At 41.0% G+C, this 23,776-nt stretch overlaps 1 protein-coding gene across 4 annotated transcripts in view; it reads right to left on the bottom strand.

The window, feature by feature from the left end:
- Ptprz1 (protein tyrosine phosphatase, receptor type Z1) overlaps positions 1-23,776 on the bottom strand; it is a 182,619-nt gene that overhangs the window by 7,524 nt on the left and 151,319 nt on the right. For 2 of the 4 annotated variants that reach the window (XM_087656160.1, NM_013080.2), the window contains 11 exon segments: positions 21,348-21,368; positions 21,052-21,148; positions 18,237-18,319; positions 16,853-16,987; positions 15,539-15,673; positions 12,910-13,073; positions 10,314-10,449; positions 8,438-8,584; positions 3,391-3,484; positions 2,989-3,062; positions 818-946 (listed from right to left, as the gene is read on the bottom strand). In XM_087656160.1, coding sequence (XP_087512286.1) covers positions 818-946; positions 2,989-3,062; positions 3,391-3,484; positions 8,438-8,584; positions 10,314-10,449; positions 12,910-13,073; positions 15,539-15,673; positions 16,853-16,987; positions 18,237-18,319; positions 21,052-21,148; positions 21,348-21,368 — 1,215 coding nt within the window. 4 annotated transcript variants of the gene reach the window in all.

Raw genomic sequence — 23,776 nt, 5'->3', positions numbered from 1 at the left:
TGGTCCTAAAGAGTTCTTTCCCATACGAGTTCACATTTCTTTTTTTAAAGTGAAGCTTTCTAGCACAGCGAGGAGAGGAAGTCCTGGGTTGCCACCCTAGCTGATAAGCTATTGGCAGGTGAGAGCAGCTCAGAGAGGGAGATTCATTCTTCTTTGGGGCTATGGCCACCTGTAGGATGCACACGTTCCCTGCACATTGCTATATCCATGCTTATAGGGTCAACAATAATTGTAGTAAGTTATTAAAAAAAACACATCAAGTTGGAAGAGGTATGTGATGGGAAATACATAAAGAGTTGGGGGGAGGGATGGGCCTACTTCATTGTATACATGGATGAGATCCTCAAAGCATCAATTTAAAAGTTTCCTAAATCTCTCCTTCATAAAAGAGCCTTGGTTGGCACTACTAAGAGGATGTAACTACTTCTTCAACTATGAATTTTGTGAAATTGTAAATAAAATAATAAAATAAAAATGAGAGGTTTAGGCAGAGATTTCATTACAATACTATATATTTTATCCTAAACATGCAAATGGATGTGTGTAAACTGGTGTCATTTGTGTAGCCTTCCTGGTGTGCTTAAGCAGTGCCATGAATACGTATTTAGAAACTCAGATCTACTTCATTTAGATCTCTCATTCACTTCTTTGACCCAATGGAACTCCTTAACCAATCCAGTCTAGCAGTGCATGACTCCAGTGAATCTATTAGCTATAGAAAAAAAAAACAAAACGAATACTTTTCTTGTTTGTATGATAGGCTTCTGGCTATTGTAATATATTTTCTTTATAAGTAAGGAACAGAAAAATGACCTACCATGTTTTGACCATCTGGAATCATAACCACCAGCTGGGCATTATGATCCCATATCATTCTCCAGAAGTCCTTGATGGTGTGTAGAAGGGGGTGCTGGGTGATGATGAATTCATTGCTCTGGTAATAACCCTACAAAACCAAAGAACATAATAAAGAGCCCTGACATATGACTATGCAGAGAAATGTGTTTTCATGTTAAAGTATTATATTTAACTGTAGACTGAATGTTGAAATAATAATGTATTACAACCAACATTTACTGGTCAGTATCTACATGCTAGGTACAGTTTTCTTCCTATTCAGGAATCTGTGAGATAGAACTATCTTCATTTTAAAGGTGATTAAACTGGGGTATACGAAGTTAAGTGCTGTGGACACATTTACTTTAAGAAGTAGTGTGACCATGTTCAACATCTTTAGTCGTAAGGGAAATGCAAATCAAAACAACCCTGAGATTTCACCTCACACCAGTGAGAATGGTTAAGATCAAAAACTCAGGTGACAGCAGATGCTGGCAAGGATGTGGAGAAAGAGGAACACTCCTCCATTGTTGGTGGGATTGCAGACTGGTACAACCATTCTGGAAATCAGTCTGGAGGTTCCTTAGAAAATTGGACATTGCACTACCCAAGGACCCAGCTATACCTCTCTTGGGCATATACCCAAAAGATGCCCCAACATATAAAAAAGACACGTGCTCCACTATGTTCATCGCAGCCTTATTTATAATAGCCAGAAGGTGGAAAGAACCCAGATGCCCTTCAACAGAGGAATGGATACAGAAAATGTGGTACATCTACACAATGGAATATTACTCAGCTATCAAAAACAATGACTTTATGAAATTCATAGGCAAATGGTTGGAACTGGAAAATATCATCCTGAGTGAGGTAACCCAATCACAGAAAAACACACATGGTATGCACTCATTGATAAGTGGCTATTAACCCAAATGCTTGAATTACCCTAGATGCATAGAACAAATGAAACTCAAGAAGGATGACCAAAATGCAAATGCTTCACTCCTTCTTTAAAAGGGGAACAAGAATACCCTTGGCAGGGAATAGGGAGGCAAAGTTTAGAACAGACACAGAAGGAACACCCATTCAGAGCCTGCCCCACATGTGGCCCATACATATACAGCCACCCAATTAGACAAGATGGATGAAGCAGAGAAGTGCAGGCTGACAGGAACCGGATGTAGATCTCTCCTGAGAGACACAGCCAGAATACAGCAAACACAGACGCGAATGCCAGCAGCAAACCACTGAACTGAGAATGGGACCCCCGTTGAAGGAATCAGAGAAAGAACTAGAAGAGCTTGAAGGGGCTTGAGACCCCATATGAACAACAATGCCAAGCAACCAGAGCTTCCAGGGACTAAGCCACTACCCAAAGACTATACATGGACTGACCCTGGGCTCCAACCTCATAGGTAGCAATGAATATCCTAGTAAGAGCACCAGTGGAAGGGGAAGCCCTGGGTCCTGCCAAGACTGAACCCCCAGTGAACGTGATTGTTGGGGGGAGGGCGGTAATGGGGGGAGGATGGGGAGGGGAACACCCATAAAAGGGGAGGGGTAAGGTTAGGGGGATGTTGGCCCAGAAACCGGAAAGGGGAACAACAATCGAAATGTAAATAAGAAATACTCAAGTTAATAAAGATAAAAAAAAAGAACAGTGGTATGTGAATGAATATTAAGATTCGTTCATTTGAAACCAAGCTGTGTGATTGACAACCCTAACATGACAATAAAGTGCACACAAAAGCCACCAAAGCACCGATCTGTTCCTCAGATGACCTAAATGCAGAAAGTTTTACATATTTATTTTTCCTGCAAATTAACCCAGTGGTTAGGGCTGAGCTCTGCTGCAAACCTGGGGTGCTAATTTTAGTGAATTTGTATTCTGTTGAAGTTGGTGAATGAAAATACATTTTATGTCTACTCATCAGCTCTGAATGGTGAATTTGGGACCCCGTATTTCCTTATGGATTTCGAATGAAGTTTCTTCAGTCCCAGCAAGGTATGCTGCTATGCCTCCGGCCATTAAAGACCGTGTGCCATAGTCATTGTATCGGACTGACTGTATTGGACAGATGCTGTTCCTGCATTCCGGAGCCCACTCTACTATTAATTCTAGTAGATTCTCTCATGATGTCTGTGACTTACCATAATATAGGATGCATTGATGTAGTCTGTGCCTTCCCCACTCAGGGATGAAATGCCCACCCTCGATCTTTCCACTGAAACACAGAACATTGCAGGTAAAGAAGCATACTCACAGCACGGAGCCATCCCCACCCCCAACGACAACTCCCGAATGCAAAGTGCAATTGCGTTTGTCAGCGAATACCTTCGGTGACTACTAATTGTTAAAGTTAAAATTTCCAATTTCTTATTAGACTTCAGGAATTCGAGTTATTTTTAATAATCAAATACTGGGTATAATTAGAACAATGTGACAGTATACATAACATAATTAGTATACATAATTATGACTGAGAGACATAGAAGTGTTTTATCAGGAAACTAAAACACCCAGTTGGTTTTGCAAGATTCTGTGTGACTTACCGGGGATGATGGAGGATGTTCTGTTCTTCTCCCTGTTACACTGCTTCAGGGCCGTGGAGTAGTCACTCTGAAGAATATTTGACTGACTCAGAAGCTGACAAGGGAGGCAAGGAAATGTACAGGTCATTTCATGCACTTCACCCAGATCCCCAAGCAAACACTGACACACCTCAAGGAAGAATGACATTTAATGTAAACATAGCCCACTCTTTAGATCCCAGGAGATTTTTGAAGGAAGCCCCTTTTGAGTGAAGTCCCAGAAGCCTCTCTGCTGGATTTCAAGCCCTTTGATTTTGAGAGAATCTTCTTGACAGCTTCCTCTGTAGGTGTGTCCTGATGGGTTCCTCTGTGGCTGTGCACCTTACATTTCTTCTACTTATTTTCACTAGTGTTAGTTATTGAATTGTTGGAATGAATCCTACAAACTACTTCATCAGGACAGGTGCTGGTTTCCAGTCACTGAAACCCTAAATTCTATTTTACTGATACTACTCTATAAGTGTTTTATGCACACACTATCTTGGTATCAAATATTTATATATTCAATAAATAGACAGGGTTGGTTTTCCACTGAGATTTGTTTCTTTCTGCCAATGTTTAGAAGTTTTTGTTTCTTAAAAATCTGGCAAAGCCTTACTTATGTCCTCCTCCACAACCTCACTTATAGTATGTTTTTAAATTTAGAAAATATTTCTAGGGGGGCTGGGGATTTAGCTCAGTGGTAGAGTGCTTGCCTAGCAAGCACAAGGCCCTGAGTTCGGTCCCCAGTTCCTAAAGAAAAAGAAAAGAAAAAAAAGAGAAAATATTTCTAAATTATAATCATGATCCATTTCCTCAAGTCTTCTTTTTTTTTTTTTTTTTTTTTTTTTTTTTTTTTTTTAAACAACAGGGTCTCACTCTTAGTCCAGGCTGACATCAGAGTTGTGGAAATCCTTACGCTTCAGCATCCTGAGTGTTGAGATTCCGGGTGTATGCCATCACCCTTAGCATGGCTCTGCTGTGTTTGTGAATACTTACCCTTTCCTGCATCGAGGACATCTTAGAGGGTGTATATCCATTTCTAAGTACGCACACACTGCAAACCACTAAGGTCTTCCTGTTTTAGAACCCATTCCTTCCCCCCATGTTCTCAGTCTTATCTCTTTACACTAATGACTTTCGCTAATTTGAATTTTCTTTCTTCCCCTCATTTTAAAGGAAGCTCATATATCTCCTATTAAAATACACTGGAGGCTGGGCATGGTGGTGCATCCCTTTGATCCCAGTACTTGGGAGGGAGAGGCAGGCAGATCCCTGTAAGTTCAAGGCTAGCTTCGTCTACAAATAGAGTTCCAGGACAGTCTGAGCTACACAGAGAAACCCTGTCTTGAAAAACCAACAAATAAAACAGACCAATAACACCATCAACAACAATATCAACAAAAACCCACAATAAAATCAAAATAAGGAACATAAAATCTGTCTTATTCTCTAAGCTCATATTTTCTAGCTTATTATTCCTATCTTTATTATTTCTTTCAGTGCCAAGTCATTCATATACATATACATACACACACACACACATATATATAAAATTATTTGTATGTGTGCATGTGTTTATATGTGCATCTATCTCTTCTCTCTCTGTGTGAATGCCACATACGTCTAGGAGCCCTAACCTCAATGTACTTTGCTCTAATTGTCTCTTCCTCTAATGGCTTTCTTGTTCCCCTGAGCTTGCTTCTTCTTCTTTCTTTTAAATTAATTTATTTTATGTATATGAGTACACCATGGCTGTCTTCAGACACACCAGAAAATGTGGTCAGATCTCGTTACAGATGGTTGTGAGCCACCACGCACTTGCTAGGATTTGAACTCAGGATCTCTGGAAGATCAGTCAGTGTCCTTAACTGCTGAGCCATCTCTCCAGACCTCTGAGCTTGCTTCTTGCTATGGTCTTTTCATTGTTTTTAACTCAGCTATCTGGCTTCAATGCAGTAACCATTGGAAAGGTCATTGGGGCTCAGGCCTGAGCTCTCCTACCCTTTCCACAAATGTTAGTAGTATTTGCTGTTTCTGTTCATTTTCTCCTCTTGAAACCTTACTTTCTTTGGATTCTTTTGTTTCTCACCATCTCTTACTCTATCATGCCTTCCATTTACCCCTCTTATCTCCCCTCAGCCTTGCCTTTTGTTTTTTTCTTTTTTTTCTTTTTTTTAAAATTGGTGTTTGAGCCCAGGACATGGTGTGTGCTAGGTAAAAGCTCTACCACTGGGCTGTATCTCCATCCCTTCTCCCAAGCCTTCTCAAACACCTCATCTTTAGTGACCATCTTATCCAGTTCCAAGCCTTCAAATAATCCTCTCCAAGCTGGCCAGTCTCTTTTTCCAGGCCCAATCTTTTACCATTCAGATGCATTGAGTTGCCTACTACACACATTGACTGAGGCACACACACTTCCTTGCCATATTGTCACATGATGCTCTGAAGAACCTAAGACTTCCATTTAGTAAGAAGACCATCACCAGAAGTGGCTGCTTGACTATGCGTCCTTAGAGTCACTATTCCAAATATACTTTTTATTTGAGGAACCCTGCACCTCAGTCGGTCCATTTAATCATACAAGTCTTGCTACTATGCTTCTAGTACTCCAGAGTTACCTGGTTGTAGGTGTTATCTGACCACCTTATCCTCTACCACATCTTGCAAATGTGCACCTTCTCTCTTGAATTCTCTGTCACAGGAAATGACATCATCCCCTCCCAGTTAACAGAATCTGAGCAGCTATATTTGCCTCTTTTCCTTTCCAAATGTATTGCCCTATAAGCTAAATGCCAAGTCCTCTTATGGATGTAAACATTCTTCCCTAAATTATACCTTTACATGGACACCCACGGCATCCTTTTCTGCCACAGTGGTGCATTCCACAGTTTTGTGTTTGTCTGTTTTCTTATCTGTATCTTTCATCAGGCTGCAAGCACCTTGCATGTGCTCTTTTAATTGTTCTAAGATATATTTCAATATATATACAATATACATTAAATGTAATTTATTCTATGTGTATACATTTTTATGTCTGTGTGTGGGTATGCATACATGTGAGTTCAGGTATCCGAGGATTCCAGAAGTGGGTGCTGGATTCCCTAAAGCCAGAGGCACAAACAGTTATGAGCTGCCCTATGTTGATGTTGGAACTGAGCATGGGTCCTCTGCTAGAGCAGTTCAAATCTCCTAACTGATGAGCCATCTTTCTAGTTCTTCCTAAATGTTTGTTTTTTGAAATTCAAGCTTATATTTTATGTGTGTATATGCATGTGAGTGTGTACCTGTGTGCATGTCTGCGTGCGTGCGTGTGTGTCTATGTGTACGCATGTGCGTGTGTATGTGGAAGTTGGAGGTTGACATCAGGCATCCTTCTCAGTTTTTCTCTAATTGTTTCTTTGGACAGGAATTCTCTATCTGAACCTGGAGCTCACCAATTCAGTTAGTCAGATGAGACAGCAGAGACGCATGTGCACCTGCCACAGGTCTGGGATTACAGGTACCGCACTATTTGTGTGAAACTTTTTTTCCTTGAAGCTAGGCATCTAAATGCATACTCTCATGTTCATGCAGCTGAGTCATTACCCAGCCCATAAGTTTACAGTTTAGCATTAATCCCCAAAGCCTGGCAGCTAATGGCTATCTGATAAATATTTATGGAATAGGCACACAATTGGTTTCAAGGAAATTTTCCTTTGTATAAACTTGAATGAACATTGCTTTTAAAAATAAGATAGTATGCCTTTATACCTGCCTTCCTATTTATATTGTGAGCAGGAATAAAAACGTTAAATCTCTCTTTTAAATTCAATGTTTCTTGTATTTCTTTTTAAATCCTGGATTATTCAGCTTAAGCCGTATCAATGCTCTTAAGTAACCGTGTAGTGGGTAAATCATATTAAATGAGAGCTCTATTGACAACAGGTGAGATAAATGTAAAATTGGGTTGCTGGGATGGCCTTTCATTCTTGCATAAGGTATCCTTTAAGCTTAGTTCTTATGCTTTACTTGTTCTTTTTAAGAACCTGTACAGCACACTTTCTCCAAAGCATCCTGTGGGATCTGCATAGCACTGCTGAACAAGGCCTGACATCTTTCCGCAAACAAGCTCTATGATTAGAATTCACCCCAATCTCCCTTTTGTATTCCCAGAGCACAGACAGCAGCTCCAAGAAGGTCAGAGGCAGAGGATTGATGGTAGTTAGCATACTCTGCTGTAGGTTAGACAAATAGCAAGGAGAAAAGAATCTCGAGATTAATCCCCAGGATTTTTAAAATCCTTCTTAGATATGCTCTCCTTATAAATTAGCCCTGTTTCTCCTGGAACTCTCAGAAGTTTGAGAATAGCATGGGGTTGTGTGCAGAAAAATCATAGCCCTCGTTCTGTACTTTCTCTGAGATGAGAGCCAGGTCTGCTAACACCCACTTGCTGAAATCTTTGCAAAGTAATTTCTGAAAGTCAGAAAGCTTGTGTTTCGGAAGTTTGGGAGCAAGGCATGCCTCCCCTTCACAAACACTCTGGTTTTCTATCTCAAGACAGGTGAGTGGGAGAAACTGAGGTTGAGGAAGCTATTGTAAGTGGGTGGCCTACTTTAGTCCGAGGGTTTCAAGTGAGACACAGGCTGTTTCAAAGAGTAGCAGGAACAGCCTGAGCCACTACACTTGTGCTGAAGTGGTCTGGTTTTTTTCAAAGCAAAAAGAGCACTTATCCAGTTTGTATTGTAAGTCCTGTCTGTTCATTCCGTTATTCTCCATGTCCTTCTTTCCTGGGTGGTGTCTGCATTTGTCAAAGTTAGTCTAGGGTTTCTGACAACTTTTCCTCTTGCTACTCAGAATTAAGCATCTCTTTAAAATTTACCATGTGGCGCTGTAACCTATTGTAAGGAGCAAGGGTGGTTGGAACACAAAGCCATTATTCTAGAACACTCCCAGCTCTTCCACTTGGCCTTGTCTAGTCAAATGAGGAGCTACAGTGACGTTCCGTTCTGTGGTGATATTTGAGAGACATTTGAGCGAGCAAACTCACCTGGAATTGTTTCTCTAGTTTTGTCTTGCCTGATGGTCCGGGTATGAGGAGTGTATTAACATAGGAATGGATGTGGCTGTCAGGCACCTCTGTCTCTTTGCTGAGTATGGCCTCAACCAGTGTGTCGTGAATGAAGACGTATTGCTCCTGAGGAAACAACCGCAAGAGAAGCACTGCTTTACGTTTTCTGACAAATGTAGAGACTTCCGTTTGGGCAGAAAGCTAGAGTTCAATATAATGGTTGTGAGTGGCCCTGCCAAAGGTTGCTAATGAGGCCTGGTAGGAAGATGGACAGGAGAGGAGGAGGCCCAGGCAGAAATACTCTCTTATTCCTCTTCTGTGTGTGTCTCATTGGTCTTGGTGGATTGGAAGGAAGACAGAAGACTTCGAAGGGCAAAGCCAAGTCCTCTGCCTTCCTGTCTTGAACCCCACTTTCCTGTGAAGAATGCTCCCTTGAGCAGCTTCTGGTGGACTTGCTCTTGTGGCTATATTGTCCTGTAGCCCTGTCACACAGGAGCAGAGTGGTTTCCTGGTTAGGTACCAGGAAACTGAGCATTGCTGGGAAGAGGAAATCTCAATCAAGGAATGTGTGTGTGTGTGTGTGTGTGTGTGTGTGTGTGTGTGTGTGTCTGTGGGGGCATTTTCTTGATTGTAAATGGATGTGGGAGAGTCCACCACACTCCGCTGTAGATGAAACCATTGCTGGGTAGGTGGGTCTTGGTGCATAAGAAAGGTAGCTGAGGAAGCCAGCCTTCTTTCAGAGTCTCTGCTTCAGTTCTTGTCCTGTCTTCCCTGCATTGGGGGGCTGTAACCTGTAAGCTAAAACAAGGCCTTTTCTTTCTTACCTGGTTTTGCCCAGTGTCTTGTCACAGCAACAGAGAACAAACTGGAACCACTGGGTTCAAGCTTGTCTAGTTTATATCTAATGATTGTCTTATAGCTCACTTCTTTCTGGTCCTATCTGATGGAAAGTCACTTCATCCATGGATGTGTTTTTTTTCCTCTTAATTATTATTTTGTCTCAGATTCGTCACATATTTCTGGTTATTCTTAGGGTTATATCATAGCTTTTAATCTATGGTCATTTTTATTTGAAAGAAGGAGAGAAGAACACAGGTTTATAAACTCCTGCCTTGTATATGATCATGTATTTTAAATAGAAGAAACCAAATCCATTAACTGTTTGTGCTGAGCAGCTGTAGGTTTGTGGTAACATGTTCACTGTCCTACTGGTTCTGGATCTTTACCAGAATTAGTGCCATCTGAAAGATAGTCTTCATTTTTGTCCCCAGATGGGCAGATTTTTGCTGGCTTGGGATTTACTTGTAACTTAGTATTATAGGCTGAATTGCATTCCCCCAACAGATAAGTTGTAGCTCAACACAGGAATACCTCTAAAGATAAATAGGGCCACTACAAATATAATAGACTTTTTTCAATTCAGCTGTCAAAGCACAGTGGCTGGATTCATATCAGCAGAGGGAAATTTAGACACAGGGAAGACAGCTATAAGGAGACTGAGGGAGTGATTAGACTAATGCTCCCAAGACTAAGGATACTTATGGCCAGCAGAATCTAAAACAAAGCAAGAAAGCATGCACCTTTTCAAGCTTCCAAAGGATGGCTTCGCTGATGGACTTCAGATTTCAGACCATGACCAATGCATTCTGTCATTTTTATCCTCCCTAAAAGTAGTCCCTCCTTATTGGACTCAGAGAATAACATACCTAGATTTCAGTGTCATGCCCACACCTTAGATTAATAAAGATATATTTAACCAGTGGTAGAGCGCTTGCCTAGGAAGCGCAAGGCCCTGGGTTCGGTCCCCAGCTCCGAAAAAAAGACCCCCCCCAAAAAAATATTTAAGAAACAATACCTCTGTTTGCACCAAATAATTCCTTTGAGAACGAATGTGTTTTAAGAAACCAAATATGTTGACGGTTCCTTCGTGTTGAATCTGCTGTAGCATACTGTCTAGAACAATGTATGTGCCCGTTCTCCCCACGCCAGCGCTGAACAGAACAGAAAGGAATACTTCAATGTCACGCACAAAAGGGGTCTGAAAATCGGTCATTATTCGCTGTCATTTGACAAAAGCAGCTTCTGTCTCCAAGCCAATAAGCCATACACAAACTTAGCAATTTAAAATTATAAGCAGTGTGACGATTCAGATTCAGAGTAAGGCTTAAACAAAGTTTGCTTTGGGGTTTGTTTCTGCTGTGAGGCAAACAGCAGGGCAACCTAACTATTTCTAGGGGATGCTTTAAAAGTAGTTCCAACAGTTATTGGTGATTATTGGCTCTACGGTGCACAGTAAGTAAAGTAGACAGTCTGAGAAAAGCAGAAGTGTCAGCTTCAGCAAATTCTGAAAGGCAAAGGTCTTGGTGTTACCAGGTAGGCATGTTTGCAAAGGTTTTGTCACTAATGAGAGAAACGAGTCCGAGGGGGCTTTCAGCTGAAAGTTTCGTTTTAGTGAGACCACAAGGAATAAAACATAAGCCCTGTCATTTCTAAAGAGCCATTATAGCCTTCTTCAAAGCCTCTGTCTGAGGGAGAGAGCTCAGGCAGGACTTCTTTTCAATGTTCCTACAAGTACTGTAGAGAGAACTAGCACGGGCTCTGGACAATGGTCAGGTCCTTGTCCTTTCGCTGGGAGACAATCTCCGACCTTCAGAAGCTTGTTTTCTGTATTCTTTGGCTTTCTTCAGTTTGTTAGTGATCCCCCACCCCCACCCCTGGATCAACTTGTCCCAACTTTATCTGAGAAAAACTCCAAGTAGGTGATTAGAATGTGTCAGATGAGCTGGCTGTGTTTCAAAGGCAGACGACCGCTTCTGTGGAAACACAGGCACTGCCCCAGCACAAGCACCGAGTAGAGAAATGAACGCCATCTTTGCGGTCAGGGAGTTCCCCACACTTGGTCGGTATTAACTGCTATAATTTTAACTACAAACCACAAGAGTGGCATAGCTCCTTAAACTCTTCTCTCTCTCTCTCTTTTCCTTAATGACGTTATTTCTATTATCAGCCTCCTCTTGGGTTCTGGGGCAGCAATGAATTGCTTAACAGAGGCAACGTGACTTTCAAGAAGTTGACAATGGAGTACTACTCAGCTATCAAAAACAATGACTACAAAATTCATAGGCAAATGGATGGAACTGGAAAGCATCATCCTGAGTGAGGTAACCCAATCACAGAAAGACATACATGGTATGCACTCATTGATAAGTGGCTATTAGCCCAAATGCTTGAATTACCCTAGATGCACAGAACACATGAAACTCAAGAAGGATGACCAAAATGCGAATGCTTCACTCCTTCTTTAAAAGGGAAACAAGAATACCCTTGGGAGGGAATAGGGAGGCAAAGTTTAGAACAGAGACTGAAGGAACAGCCATTCAGAGCCTGCCCCACATGTGGCCTCTATATATACAGCCACCAAACTAGATAAGATGGATGAAGCTAAGAAGTGCAGGCTGACAGGAGCCAGATGTAGATCTCTCCTGAGAGACACAGCCAGAACATGTCAAATACATAGGCGAATGCCAGCAGCAAACCACTGAACTGAGAATGGGACCCCCATTGAAGGAATTAGTGAAAGGACTGAAAGAGCTGAAGGGGCTTGTAACCCCATATGAACAACAATGCCAACCAACCAGAGCTTCCAGGGACTAAGCCACTACCTAAAGACTATACATGGACTGACCCAGGGCTACTGCATATGTAGCAGAGAATAGCTTTCTTGGGGCACCAGTGGAAGGGGAAGCCCTTGGTCCTACCAAAGTTGGACTCCCAGTGTAGGGGATTGTCGGGTGGGGGAGCGGTAAGGGATGGTGGATGGGGAGGGGAACACCCTTACAGAATGGGAGTGGGGAGAGGTTAGGGGGCTGATGGACAAGAAACCAGAAAAGGAATAACATTTGAAATGTAAATAAGAAATACCCAACTTAAAAAAATGGAAAAATAAATAAATAAAATAAAAAAGAAGTTGGGAAAACAGCAAGAAAGGGATTTGGGGGCAAACTATTTTTAAAAAGTCAGGTTATTTTGCTTAATTTCTCCAAGCCTGAATGCCTTGCCTTCTCTAATATAATCCTGGCATGATAACTGTATAACAGATTAAGTTCAGACCAGGGACAATATTTTAAGCGTTTAAAGTCTCACCCTATGGTGTTGTGTTCTGCTAATAGATGCTTAAGAACAAACCAGTGCTGTGCCTATCTCACAGTTAGGAAGCTGAAATCCAATTCAACAATCAGATGGACCCAAACCTGCTGCTCTGAAGCCTTTAGCCTTCCAACTGCAAGTCTAGTACACGCACCCTTCCTGATCAATACTTATGAGGATGGGAATATCATTTCACTGCTCCTGTTGCATGAAATCACTTCTAACTTGGTGCAAGTTGTTCCTGGAACCCTCATGTGTCAGCATAAGGAGTTCAGTGGGTTTGGGAGAACATCTCTGAAACTCACCTGCAGTGGACAACAACTGGCCCGACTGCATGTCGCTTGGCCTGAGCAGTCTTCCTCACAAAGGCCAGCACGGGTAGGGAGTACTCGGGAACACCCATATCAGGCCACTGGGTGTAATGATACTGAGTGACTAGGCGTCCACTGGATCTTCCTTTCTGAGAGCCCTGAAAGAGTTCAGACAGCTGGTAGCAGCAAATAAAAAATTATGCATATTTATGTTGTCCAACATATACACATGTAATTGAAGCATGGATACATTGTGACATAGCTAAATGAAGCTAATTATCATACGTTTTACCATACATACTTAGGTTTTACTTTGGTGAGAATATATATGTTCATAGACACATACATTTATGTTATTTATGATAGTGAACTTTATATGCCCATTGAGCTAGGCAGGTGTCATCAGTTTGGTGAAAGTCATTGATTTTATTGTGGTTTTTGATTTTATTGGATGTGGCTAGAATTTAAAGTTGTAGATTGAGTAGAAAAGCTCCTCTTCCATGAGGTGAGACTGACCCAATAAGCTGAAGCTTTGAAAGCCAAGACTTGAGGCTTCTTAAAGAAGAATTGATTCTTAAGACTTCAATACAGAGAAACCCAACTGGAATGTTGGCGGAAGTCTTGATGATTTGGGCTCTAACCCAGACAACCCTTACCCGAATTTCTACTCTCATCCACAGACTTCACAGTTGGTCATTTCCAAAATTACATGAGTCAGTCCAAACCCAAAACTCCATCTGACTAACCACACTCATCCATTAATATCCATCCACCCACTCATCCATCTCTATCCATCGTCATCATCATCATCATCATCATCATCATCATCATCACCATCTGTGTATTTATGTGTGTATTTATGCATCCACCCACTCATTTGCCTTTAATCATCCATCCATATCTATCATCTATCCATCCTTCCATCCATCCATCCATCCATCCATCCATCCATCCATCCATCCATCCATTAATTATTTGTATCTGTCCTATTTCTTGTGAAAATCTCGAGAGACACATTGTTTCTCTGGTTATATTTACTCACTGATTTTAATTCCTACCCATTTTAGGGGGGTGGTAGTATTATGTCAGGGCTGTGGAAGTGTCTCTATGGGTCAGGAATTGTTTTTCACCTACCAGTCTACTGTACTATGCCTTTTTGGTTCTAAAGGTATAGCCACGTGAAAGAAATCACTGGGATTAGCATGTCATTGTGTTAAGAGCTTTGTATCTTTAATTATCCAGACTTAACTCTGATTTGGTTTTATCACTGTGATGGCTAACCTTGGTTGTCAACTTGGCATGACTGGGAAGAGAGAACCCCATCTGAGTAATTGCCTCACCAGACTGGTCTGTGGACATTCTGGGGGCATTTTCTAATTGATAATTGATGTAGGAGGTCTAGTCTACTGTAGGCGGTGCCAGCCATGAGCAGGTGGGCCTAGGCTGTATAAGAAATCTGGCTGAGCACGCAAGCGGGATAAGCAGGCAAGTAGTATTTCTGTGATCTCTGCTTCAGTTCCTGGTCTGGTGTCCCTTGATGACAAGCAGTAAGCAAACTATCCTCTTTCCCTTCCAAGCTGGTTTTGTTCAGTGTTTTATCACAGCAACAAAACTCCGGCAAGGACAATCACAGGTTTATTTAAGTAAAGATTGAATCCATCAAATGATGATCACCAGATAATAATCCATCATTTATTTTACTTTTGAAATTACTCTATTGGGCAGATAGGAACTTTGATGCATATATAGAGCATAAACATTTTTTAGCTTTGGATACCTTGTGGGTCACTAATTAAGCTGATTAATATACGCATTATCTCACATACTTTTTGGTGAGAATACTTAAATCTACCCCAAGAAAATTTCAGTCTGTAATACATCATTTTAAATTATAATTTCAATATAATTTCAATAGCTCCCTCAGTTGATCTGTTCTTGCACCTTTGGGTCAACACCACTATGAGTCTCTCTACTCACTTTGGGAGCTACCATTCTATTCTCTACTTCTAGGAGTCTAACTTCCTGGAGTACACATATAAATAAAATCACGCCATGTTTGCCTATTTCTGGCTTACATCACTTAACATACTGTCTTCGAGGATCATCTAAATTGTCCAAAATGACTCATATCATTATTTATTAGGGCTAAATAATACTTCATTGTGAATATATGCTCCAATATTTATCAGTTCATCTACTGGTATTATATTCCCATTAGTTATAACTTATTGAATAGTTTTTATGCTAACATGAGCTAGAGTCATTTCAAAAGAGGGACCATCAGTTGAGAAAATACCCCACCAGATTGGTTTATGGGTAAGGACTCTGGTATATTCTTTAATGATGATTGATGGAGGAAGACCCAGGTGATTGTGGGCAGTACCGCCACTGTGTTGGTGTTCCAAGGCATGTTATAAGAAAGCAGTCCGAGGAAGCCATAGAGCAAGCCAGTATACAGCTTTCCTCCATCGTCTCTGCATCAGGCTCCTGCCTTGAGTTTCTGTTGGTTTTCCTCAATAATAGACCATTGAATGTAATTGTAAATGGAAGTAAACCGTTTCCTCAGCAAGCTGCTTTTGGTTCTGGTGTTTTGTCACAGCGAGAGATACCCTAAAACACTTACCTTTTTTATCTTTGTGTTTCTTAGGGTGAAATTCCTCACAGTATAATAAGCAAGCACCTGAACATTCTTCTGGTTGACCAGGAAGCTCCCGTATTCTTCACTGCCATCAGTAGGCCAGTACTGGTCACATTTTCTCTGTAAAAGAAAAAATAAATATGTAACCTTCATGTTTCCAACATCCAGTGCACACTGGATCACTCTTGAAATAAAGAAAAGTTTGGGACCGTGACATGAATGGACTATTTTTACTATACACACACACACACACACACACACACACACACACACACACACACACACACACACACATCACTTGTGTATCTCGTGCTTATGGAGGCCAGAAAATGGCACTGGATCTCTCAGAACTAAAGTTACAGATGGTTGTGAGCTGCCATGTAGGTTCTGGAACTTAAACCTGGGTCCTCTGGAAGAGCAGCCAGCACTTATAACAGCTGAACCTTTCCCCTAGTTCCATCCTAAACTTTTTGACTAGTGTCTCTTTTTTCTCTAGGTTATGATAAATTAATTGTAGATGACACAATGATTGCAGGTCTGAAAAAAAAAAAACTCAGATGATCTAGTCCCGTTTTCTTCCCCTCAGGCAAGGAAAGTAAAGCAGGGAGCTCTGAGATACTTCAGGTTCTGTACTCAAATCTAGGTTCTGAGTCCTGAAACCCACTTTGCTCTTCATTGTTTTTCTCTGAAGTTCAATTCACTCTTTCTAACACTATGAAGAATGTACCGAGGAAGCAGACAACTTGATTCCTAATGATGAAGCATTTTTATTGATAGTGTCAACAGTTTCCTTTGAGTTGTCACGATGAATACGATGGGGGTGGAGAACTGGCTCAGTGGTTAAGAGCAATTGTTGCTCTTTCATAGGTTCAAATTCCTAGCAACCACATAGCAACTCACAAACTGTAACTCCAGTACCTGGGGATCTGATGCCCTCTTCTGGATTCCACAGGGAGGCATCTGGTGCACACATATACTCACAGGCAAAGCACCCGTAAATATAACACAAGACACAAATAATTAAAAAGACTACCTATTGCCTTTCCTAACTTTTCCTGCTTCCTAATATTGATTGTACCAGAAATTAGAACTAGCAGGAAATGATTGCACAGCTCTATCCTTCCAGCACTTGGGAGGCAGAGACAGGGCGATTAGAAAAATCAAGGTCAACTTTGTAGAGAGTTGGCAGTCAGCCTAGGCTACATGAGACCCTGTCTCAGAAAATAAAACAAAATAAAATGAACTAATTAAAAGCACTCCCAACTGATATCAGAGATGTCCTGACAGATGCCTACGTACTCTTCCTTTCTCCACGAGGTTTGTTATCATAACGATGACTTCCACATTATGCTCCCATATCATTCTCCAGAAATCTTCTGCTGTGGACTTCAGTGGACCCTGGGCAGCAATGTAAGCCTTTGGCCTGTTGTAACCCTGAGGAAACAAGTCACAAGCATGTCTTGGTAAATTTACATGCTTATTTAAAACTGTGGAGTCTAACGTCAGCACCCCCTTTCGGTATTAGAAAATCACACAAAGAACTTGCAAAGCTGTAGAACGATGATAGCACTAATAAAGATAGCAATTTGCCTTCGACTTTAACTTTTGTACAAAATATTGAGTTGTCTTCAAGATGACCACAGACTCGCATCTCTGCACCAGATACATTTGGTCCAAAACTATTTACTGCGCTTAAAGTCTAGTCCTTGACTGTGTCATTTCAAAATGGTTTTCAGCCAATGAAGCTCAGTTGTCTAGAGTTCAGAAAGCGCTAGAATTATGGGCTCTTTCCTTTCCTTGGGGACACTGAGCCTGGCTAATCATTACCAGCCCTCTCTTAAGGAACAAACACTGCTTTGCAAACACTGCTCTGATGTATCATCTGTGTAAAACAGAAGCATCATTCCTGACCTGGTGCTGAGGTGAAAAAAGCTCGGAGGAGTTAATGACCACCTAATATCACTGCTAGTCAATGACAGAGCTGGAATTCTAGCATTTATACCTCCCAAGTCTACATTCTTTTGGCACAGAAATGGCTTCCTCTGGAAGCGGGAAGTGGATGCTCTTCTAACAAACCCTCTCTGTAGGTGGGAATTCACTTCTCTGAACTCCGTATTGAAGGTACAACTAACATAGACAGACTGTGAGACCGGAAGCCAGGGAAATGACAGTGTTCAGCTGACATTCAGTTGTCCATATTGGGGAAAGTAAATAAAATTTACATAGTCTACCGCTCTAAAGAGTATGGCAAAGCTGACACATGAAGTTGTCTGAAACAATAGAGGCTGAATAGTGGCTTTATAATCTCATTTGCAAACTGTTCAGTACTACCATGGGAAGTTTACAATTTAGATTTATTGATCATAGTGATGCTCATTACATAACATTGTGCCAGGAACTGTGGGAAAATTCAGACTAAGTACTGGGCCTATACCCTCCCATTTGTGGAGGTGTCAGTCTATGTGAATATCTATATTCTATCAGAACATACATTTTAGTCTGAATTCCCTCCCTCTCTTATAAAATAACATAAGAACAGTATTATTTAATCCAAAGTCCTGTAGCCACAGGATCTCCTACAATTTATTCATTGTTTGCACTTCCGTTATGTATCAGATAACATTTATTATACAATGGTATACGTACATCCTTGTACATAAGAAATTCTCATGAAAATGCTTACATCAACATAATTGGCATTGATGTAATCAGTCAGTTTTCCATCTTTTTCAGCAAGTTGTGTGAGCTTAACCCTGCTATGATCATCTGAAACAAAAAGAGAATATATTTCACTAAAGTACAGATTGCTCTTCATAATGAAGGTCTACCATATACGTATCATAATTTTATCATAAAATCAAACTCAACACAAAGCAATCTACTTTAGTCGGGCATATTGGTTTGACAAACATAACAAAGGCAGATGGGCAATGACCTCAAATTTAAGAAAGTTTCTAATGCAGTGAGATTAAGCTATCCAGGAAGTGATGTACAAGTCCCGAGAGGGAGGAGCCAAGAGGAATGTGAGGCAGAAACGAAAGTGGTGAAATAAGGCAATAACTAAAGTTTTTAATGTGGCTGGACTCTGAAGTTGGAGTCTTAGATGGATTTTGGAAGTGGCACAGGGACTAGGGACAATGAAGTTCTAGATGAGAGAAGTATGGCGGGAGCCTCACAAAGCCGAGGAAGGATGGCAGCAGACACCCTCTGAATGGGAAGTTGGAAGAGGAAGAGGAAGCAGTGAAGGAAGCAAAGGACCTTGGGAGTTTCTGTGATGGGTCACAAACAAGGATGAGGAAGGAGATGCTGACCAAGGGCGAGCAGGTCCGTCAATCCACCCAACGGTAGCAGGCTACATGTGTTCAGACACATGGAAACAGATTTGTGCCTCTTGAGAGATGGGTCTGGATGCCAGGCTGACTTCTTTCTATGTTGAGACTAATACACACTCTGTAAATTAGAGTTGTTTTCTTCACTTCTAAAATAGTTAACGCCTATTTTTCCAGGTTGTTTTTGGTGGGAAATAAAACAGTAGGAAACCTCCACCCCTTCTTAACATAACCAGCATGAGTGTAGAAGGTGAAGAAACAAATCCATAGCTTACAGAGGAATCATCGTGAAATAGTAAGCGCTGGTGTGAATCACGTGGGGAGGAAGGCAGCATCAGTGCAAACTACTGAAGAGAACATGGTAATTAAAGGGAGGAAGATGTAGCCCTGTATGCTCCTACAACTGGATTGGAACCAGCATTTAATCAACCTTCTGGTAATGCATTTGTTGGGAAGCCATCCAATGATCACAGAAGAAAGGATCTAAGATTTAAAATTTTTTTCCTCTTAAAGGGAGGAAGGACCATGAAGCCAGATTTCAAAACAAGGATCTGCAGGCTACCAAAAGCAAAACATATACACCCACATAGCCACAAAACCTTTGACCTACAGTGTTGTCCTGCTTGCAAAATATATTAGGGCAATGGTGACACAAAGCTTGTGGGCATAACCAACCAAGGTCTGATCTGACCTAAGGCCCATTCCGTGAGATGGAACCCATACCTGACACTGCTTAGATGACCAAGAACCAAGTACTAGAGAGCTCAGAGACCTAGAGTAAAACCAAATTCTATTGGTCTTAAAAACAATAAAGTAGTAATAAAATGAAATTCTGTTATATTCATAGATCACTGCCCTATTCAGCCATCATTAGAGAAGTTTCTTCCTGCAGGAAGCAGAGACAAATACAGAGACTCTCATAGCCCACACATGACACACACATGCACACACACACACACACATACACACACACAGAGAGACACAGAGAGACACAGAGAGACACAGAGAGACACAGAGAGACAGAGAGAGACACAGAGAGACACAGAGAGACAGACAGAGACAGAGAGAGACACAGAGAGACACAGAGAGACGGACAGAGACAGAGAGACAGAGAGAGACAGAGAAACAGAGACAGAGACTTTGGAAAACTCAGCTTTAAATGAGATGTCCTCATCAAATCCCTCCCCTCAGCCCCAAGAAAGAGGAGGTAGAAAGATTGTAAGCGCCGGAGAGGATGGAGGGTCCTAGGAGAATACTTCTTTCTGAATCAACTGAGCAAAACTCATGAACTCACAAACAGTGAACAGCAAGCACAGGTCCTGCATGGGTCTGCACCAGATCCTCTGCGTATGTATTATGGCTTCCAGTTTAGTGTTTTTTAATGAGACTCCTGAGTGTGGGGGTGAGTGGGTCTCTGAGTCCTGTGGCTTCCCTTAGAGCTTTTCCTTCTGTTAGTTTGCTTTGTCTGGTTTTGACGTGACAGTTTTTGCTTTATCTTATTGTATTTTATTCTGTTTTGTTTTGCTGTTATCTCTTAGAAGCCTGTTCTTCTCTAATGAGAGACACACATGGGGTGTGGATAGGAGGGGGGTGGGGAGGAGCAAGTGCTGTAACCAGAGCGGAGAAAGACTGCAATAGAAGGAAGATAGAAACCAAACTGCGTTAAGGATAGAAGCTCCCACGCTGCTCAAAGATGAGGCAGAACACAGCTAAGAAAACGTGGGAGGGGAGATGCAGAGAGAATCTTTAGCAGATCCCGTGCAAAACCCCAGGAAGAGTTCTAAGAAAGGCTGGAAGCAAGCACAGGTGGGAGCAGAAAGAGGAAGCCCAGAGATTCTCAGCTGGTCAATAAGTTCCTTAAGAAGTTGGGTTGTGAACTATAAACAATGGGCAAAACCACAGTTAGAGAAATACAGGCGATGGGGCCCGAGGAAAGGACTAGATTAAAACTGAAGATCCTTCTGCAAAAAAGAAACCAATGCCACCGATGATAGCATGTGCAGAAGTGACCCTAGTGTCAGGCTAGTGCTAGCAGGCAGAAGAGTCTCTCCCTGATCACACAGGTCTCGAGACCACCCCGTTGAAGTCCGTTGGCAGACAGCGCAAGGACACCAGTCGACAGGACAGCCGCAATGAGGCTGTAGTCCGCTGAGTCAAGAACATACTTACAGGCTACGATGTTGACGTATCTGTTCTTGTGCTTGTTGTCTGGGTGATTGGAGCTGTCTGCTGTAATACCTAAGTCAACAGTGCAGCTCTGCACTTCCTGGAAAAAAAAAGGCACACATCGTATTTTAACATAAATTCTTTCAAAACAAGTGCCTTTAAATATAAGGAAGACAAAACAAATAAAATGGTCTAGCAAAAGCTGTATATATATATATACATATATATATATATATTACATATTTACATGTTACAACTACTTCTTGGCTAAAAGGAAATGCAGTGAAATAATGCCTTACCTGGTAAAACTCTTTCAGTGTCTAATGAGGAAATGAATGCCAAAAAAGTAAAGAAATCAAATTCCACAGCACACGACAAATGAGAAAAGAAAGTGTTCATATTAGGTTTACAATGGAAAACTATGATCATGCAATAAATACATTTGTCACATACTAACACAACAGAATGTTTCAAACAGTTGCATGCAAATCAAAATGCCACATAATTTGGAACCTTAAATATGTAAATGAAAAAAAACCCAGCATGTTTAAATGGGGATGCGGATGTAGAATGATGAATATTTAAAATGCTAAGAAGAACCACATATCCCATGACCCCTTCTGTCATAGTAATTGGATTGGCTAAAGTATAAAGATAGTTTGAATTGACCTCAATAGCACTATTTGAAACTCCGAATTAGTGATGCAGTTTTTGAGTTATTTCATGGAATTAAGAGCTTCCTGTTAGGTGGTTTATAACAGATTTAGGGGTGTCAGAACATTAAATACTCCTAGAAGAGTCTTAATCTGGATTAAATGACACTTTCACTTCGAAACAATATTTACAAAGCATTATTTGTCTAGATTTAACTAGTAGAACTGTTAAAGATTAAAACCGTCAATGAGCATAGCAAAAACAGTTGGGCTAACTTTCTATTAAAATGGATTAAAGGCTTGTCCAGAAGTGTTTCCTATCTAAACAGTCAGTTTATGATCTATACATATTTAGAACTGAGATAATAAAACCAAAGCCTCATAATTTCAGACAACATAAAACCCAGATATGAATGTAACCTCCTGCAAGTTCTCCAACCCCTCCCCCTCCCTATAAAAACTCTTAAGGCTTCTCTGGGTACAAGACATTCTGAATGGCTACAGTCTGATATATGAACCACTTAAAAGGTGTAGCATTATTAGTTATTAAGGTAATTATTCAGTTAATGGGAACTTTTCTTAAATCAGACTGAGTTAAACAAAAGCAGTGGAATTAAGAGAAAGTTTTGAGTAGAAGCGTGGTTATTAGATATTTAATTCTATGGACTGTTTAATAATTTCAGGTTTGCTTGATAGGTGTGAATCAATGACTGACCTTTAGACAATTTTAACTATAAATCTTTTTTTTTTTTGCTTAGGATTTGCTTTTGTGCATGTGCATGTAAGAAAGTCACAGCCACCTTTTGCCCATCCCCCCTCCCCCTGTTGAATTATACCTCTGTTTGATGGTAGCCTGCTTTTTCCAACAGGAGGAAATGTCTCTAACAGCACAGTTAACACTGTAGCAATACTTTGTCACACCAGGCGACCTCTAGGTTATACTAAGAGAGCAAATGTGATGTTTTAAATACCAGACTCGGTGTGCTATAGCACATTTCCCTTCTATTCTTCTGAAAGCTTCCTAATCTGTGGCCTTTTCCTTCCCTACCTACGTCTTGATTGACAGGACATAGGAAGTTGTTGCTGGGTACACAGAGAGATCAAGGGACAAGATTCCTGTGATCCCGGCCAGAGCTCCAAAACCTTTAAAGAGGGAGTTCTAGGGAATGCTGGGGAGGTGGGGAGGGAGGAAGAGATAAAAAGGTAATATAGAGGGGGCTGGGGATTTAGCTCAGTGGTAGAGCGCTTACCTAGGAAGCGCAAGGCCCTGGGTTCGGTCCCCAGCTCCGGGGGAAAAAAAGAACCAAAAAAAAAAAAAAAAAAAGGTAATATAGAGCGTGGTGCTTCCTAGCTGGGGTGACTGGATGGTGGGAAGCAGAGGCCAAGCACTGCTGACTGATGTTAAGGTTAATGAAAAGATGAGAGATCCCAACTTTGCTATTTATCGGTTGCTAATTAATTTCTATGACGTTTAGTTGCATCAGTTATTTTTATATGATCCCGTATAATAATACAGAACTCCTGGAGTCAAATAAATGTTGACTATGAAACCCCTGGTTGGTAACTTGTAACCCTCAGAAATGGCTGTGTGTGTGTGTGTGTGTGTGTGTGTGTGTGTGTGTGTGTGTGTGTGTGATCTTTATTATTTAACCTGGGACACATGACTCCTTATTTTTAGAAGTATGATTAAATGACAGGTCAGTGGGCACGACAGACTTGTGGTAAAATTTTCCACCTCTCCTAAGAGCATTTAACAATGTCGTTAGAAAATTTTTATTGATTATAAAGTTCAAATGATTTTAGAACGGTATGTTTTCTAGGAAACTACATGTGATTTTACCTCGTAGAACAAAAGTTTCTGAGTGCTTATGAGTTTGTGTTGGTATAGGCTTCATACTCACTGTAAAGGATTTGTGTTCAGTGTTGCTGAGAATCATCAAGTTTAGTAGTTTAGTATAATTTATGCAACTTAGAAAATAAATCACTGTTACTTATTTAGGTTTTATTAAAAGAATGTTAGCAACAATATGCACTTAATGGGAGAGGAGTCACATTTACGTCTGTTTCTTTTACTA

The sequence above is a fragment of the Rattus norvegicus genome, chromosome 4, assembly GCF_021556685.1.
Source record: "Rattus norvegicus strain SHRSP/BbbUtx chromosome 4, alternate assembly SHRSP_T2T, whole genome shotgun sequence".
Lineage (NCBI taxonomy): Eukaryota > Metazoa > Chordata > Mammalia > Rodentia > Muridae > Rattus > Rattus norvegicus.
The sequence above is the reverse complement of the archived record's forward strand: the minus strand, read 5'-3'. Positions and strand labels throughout refer to the sequence as shown.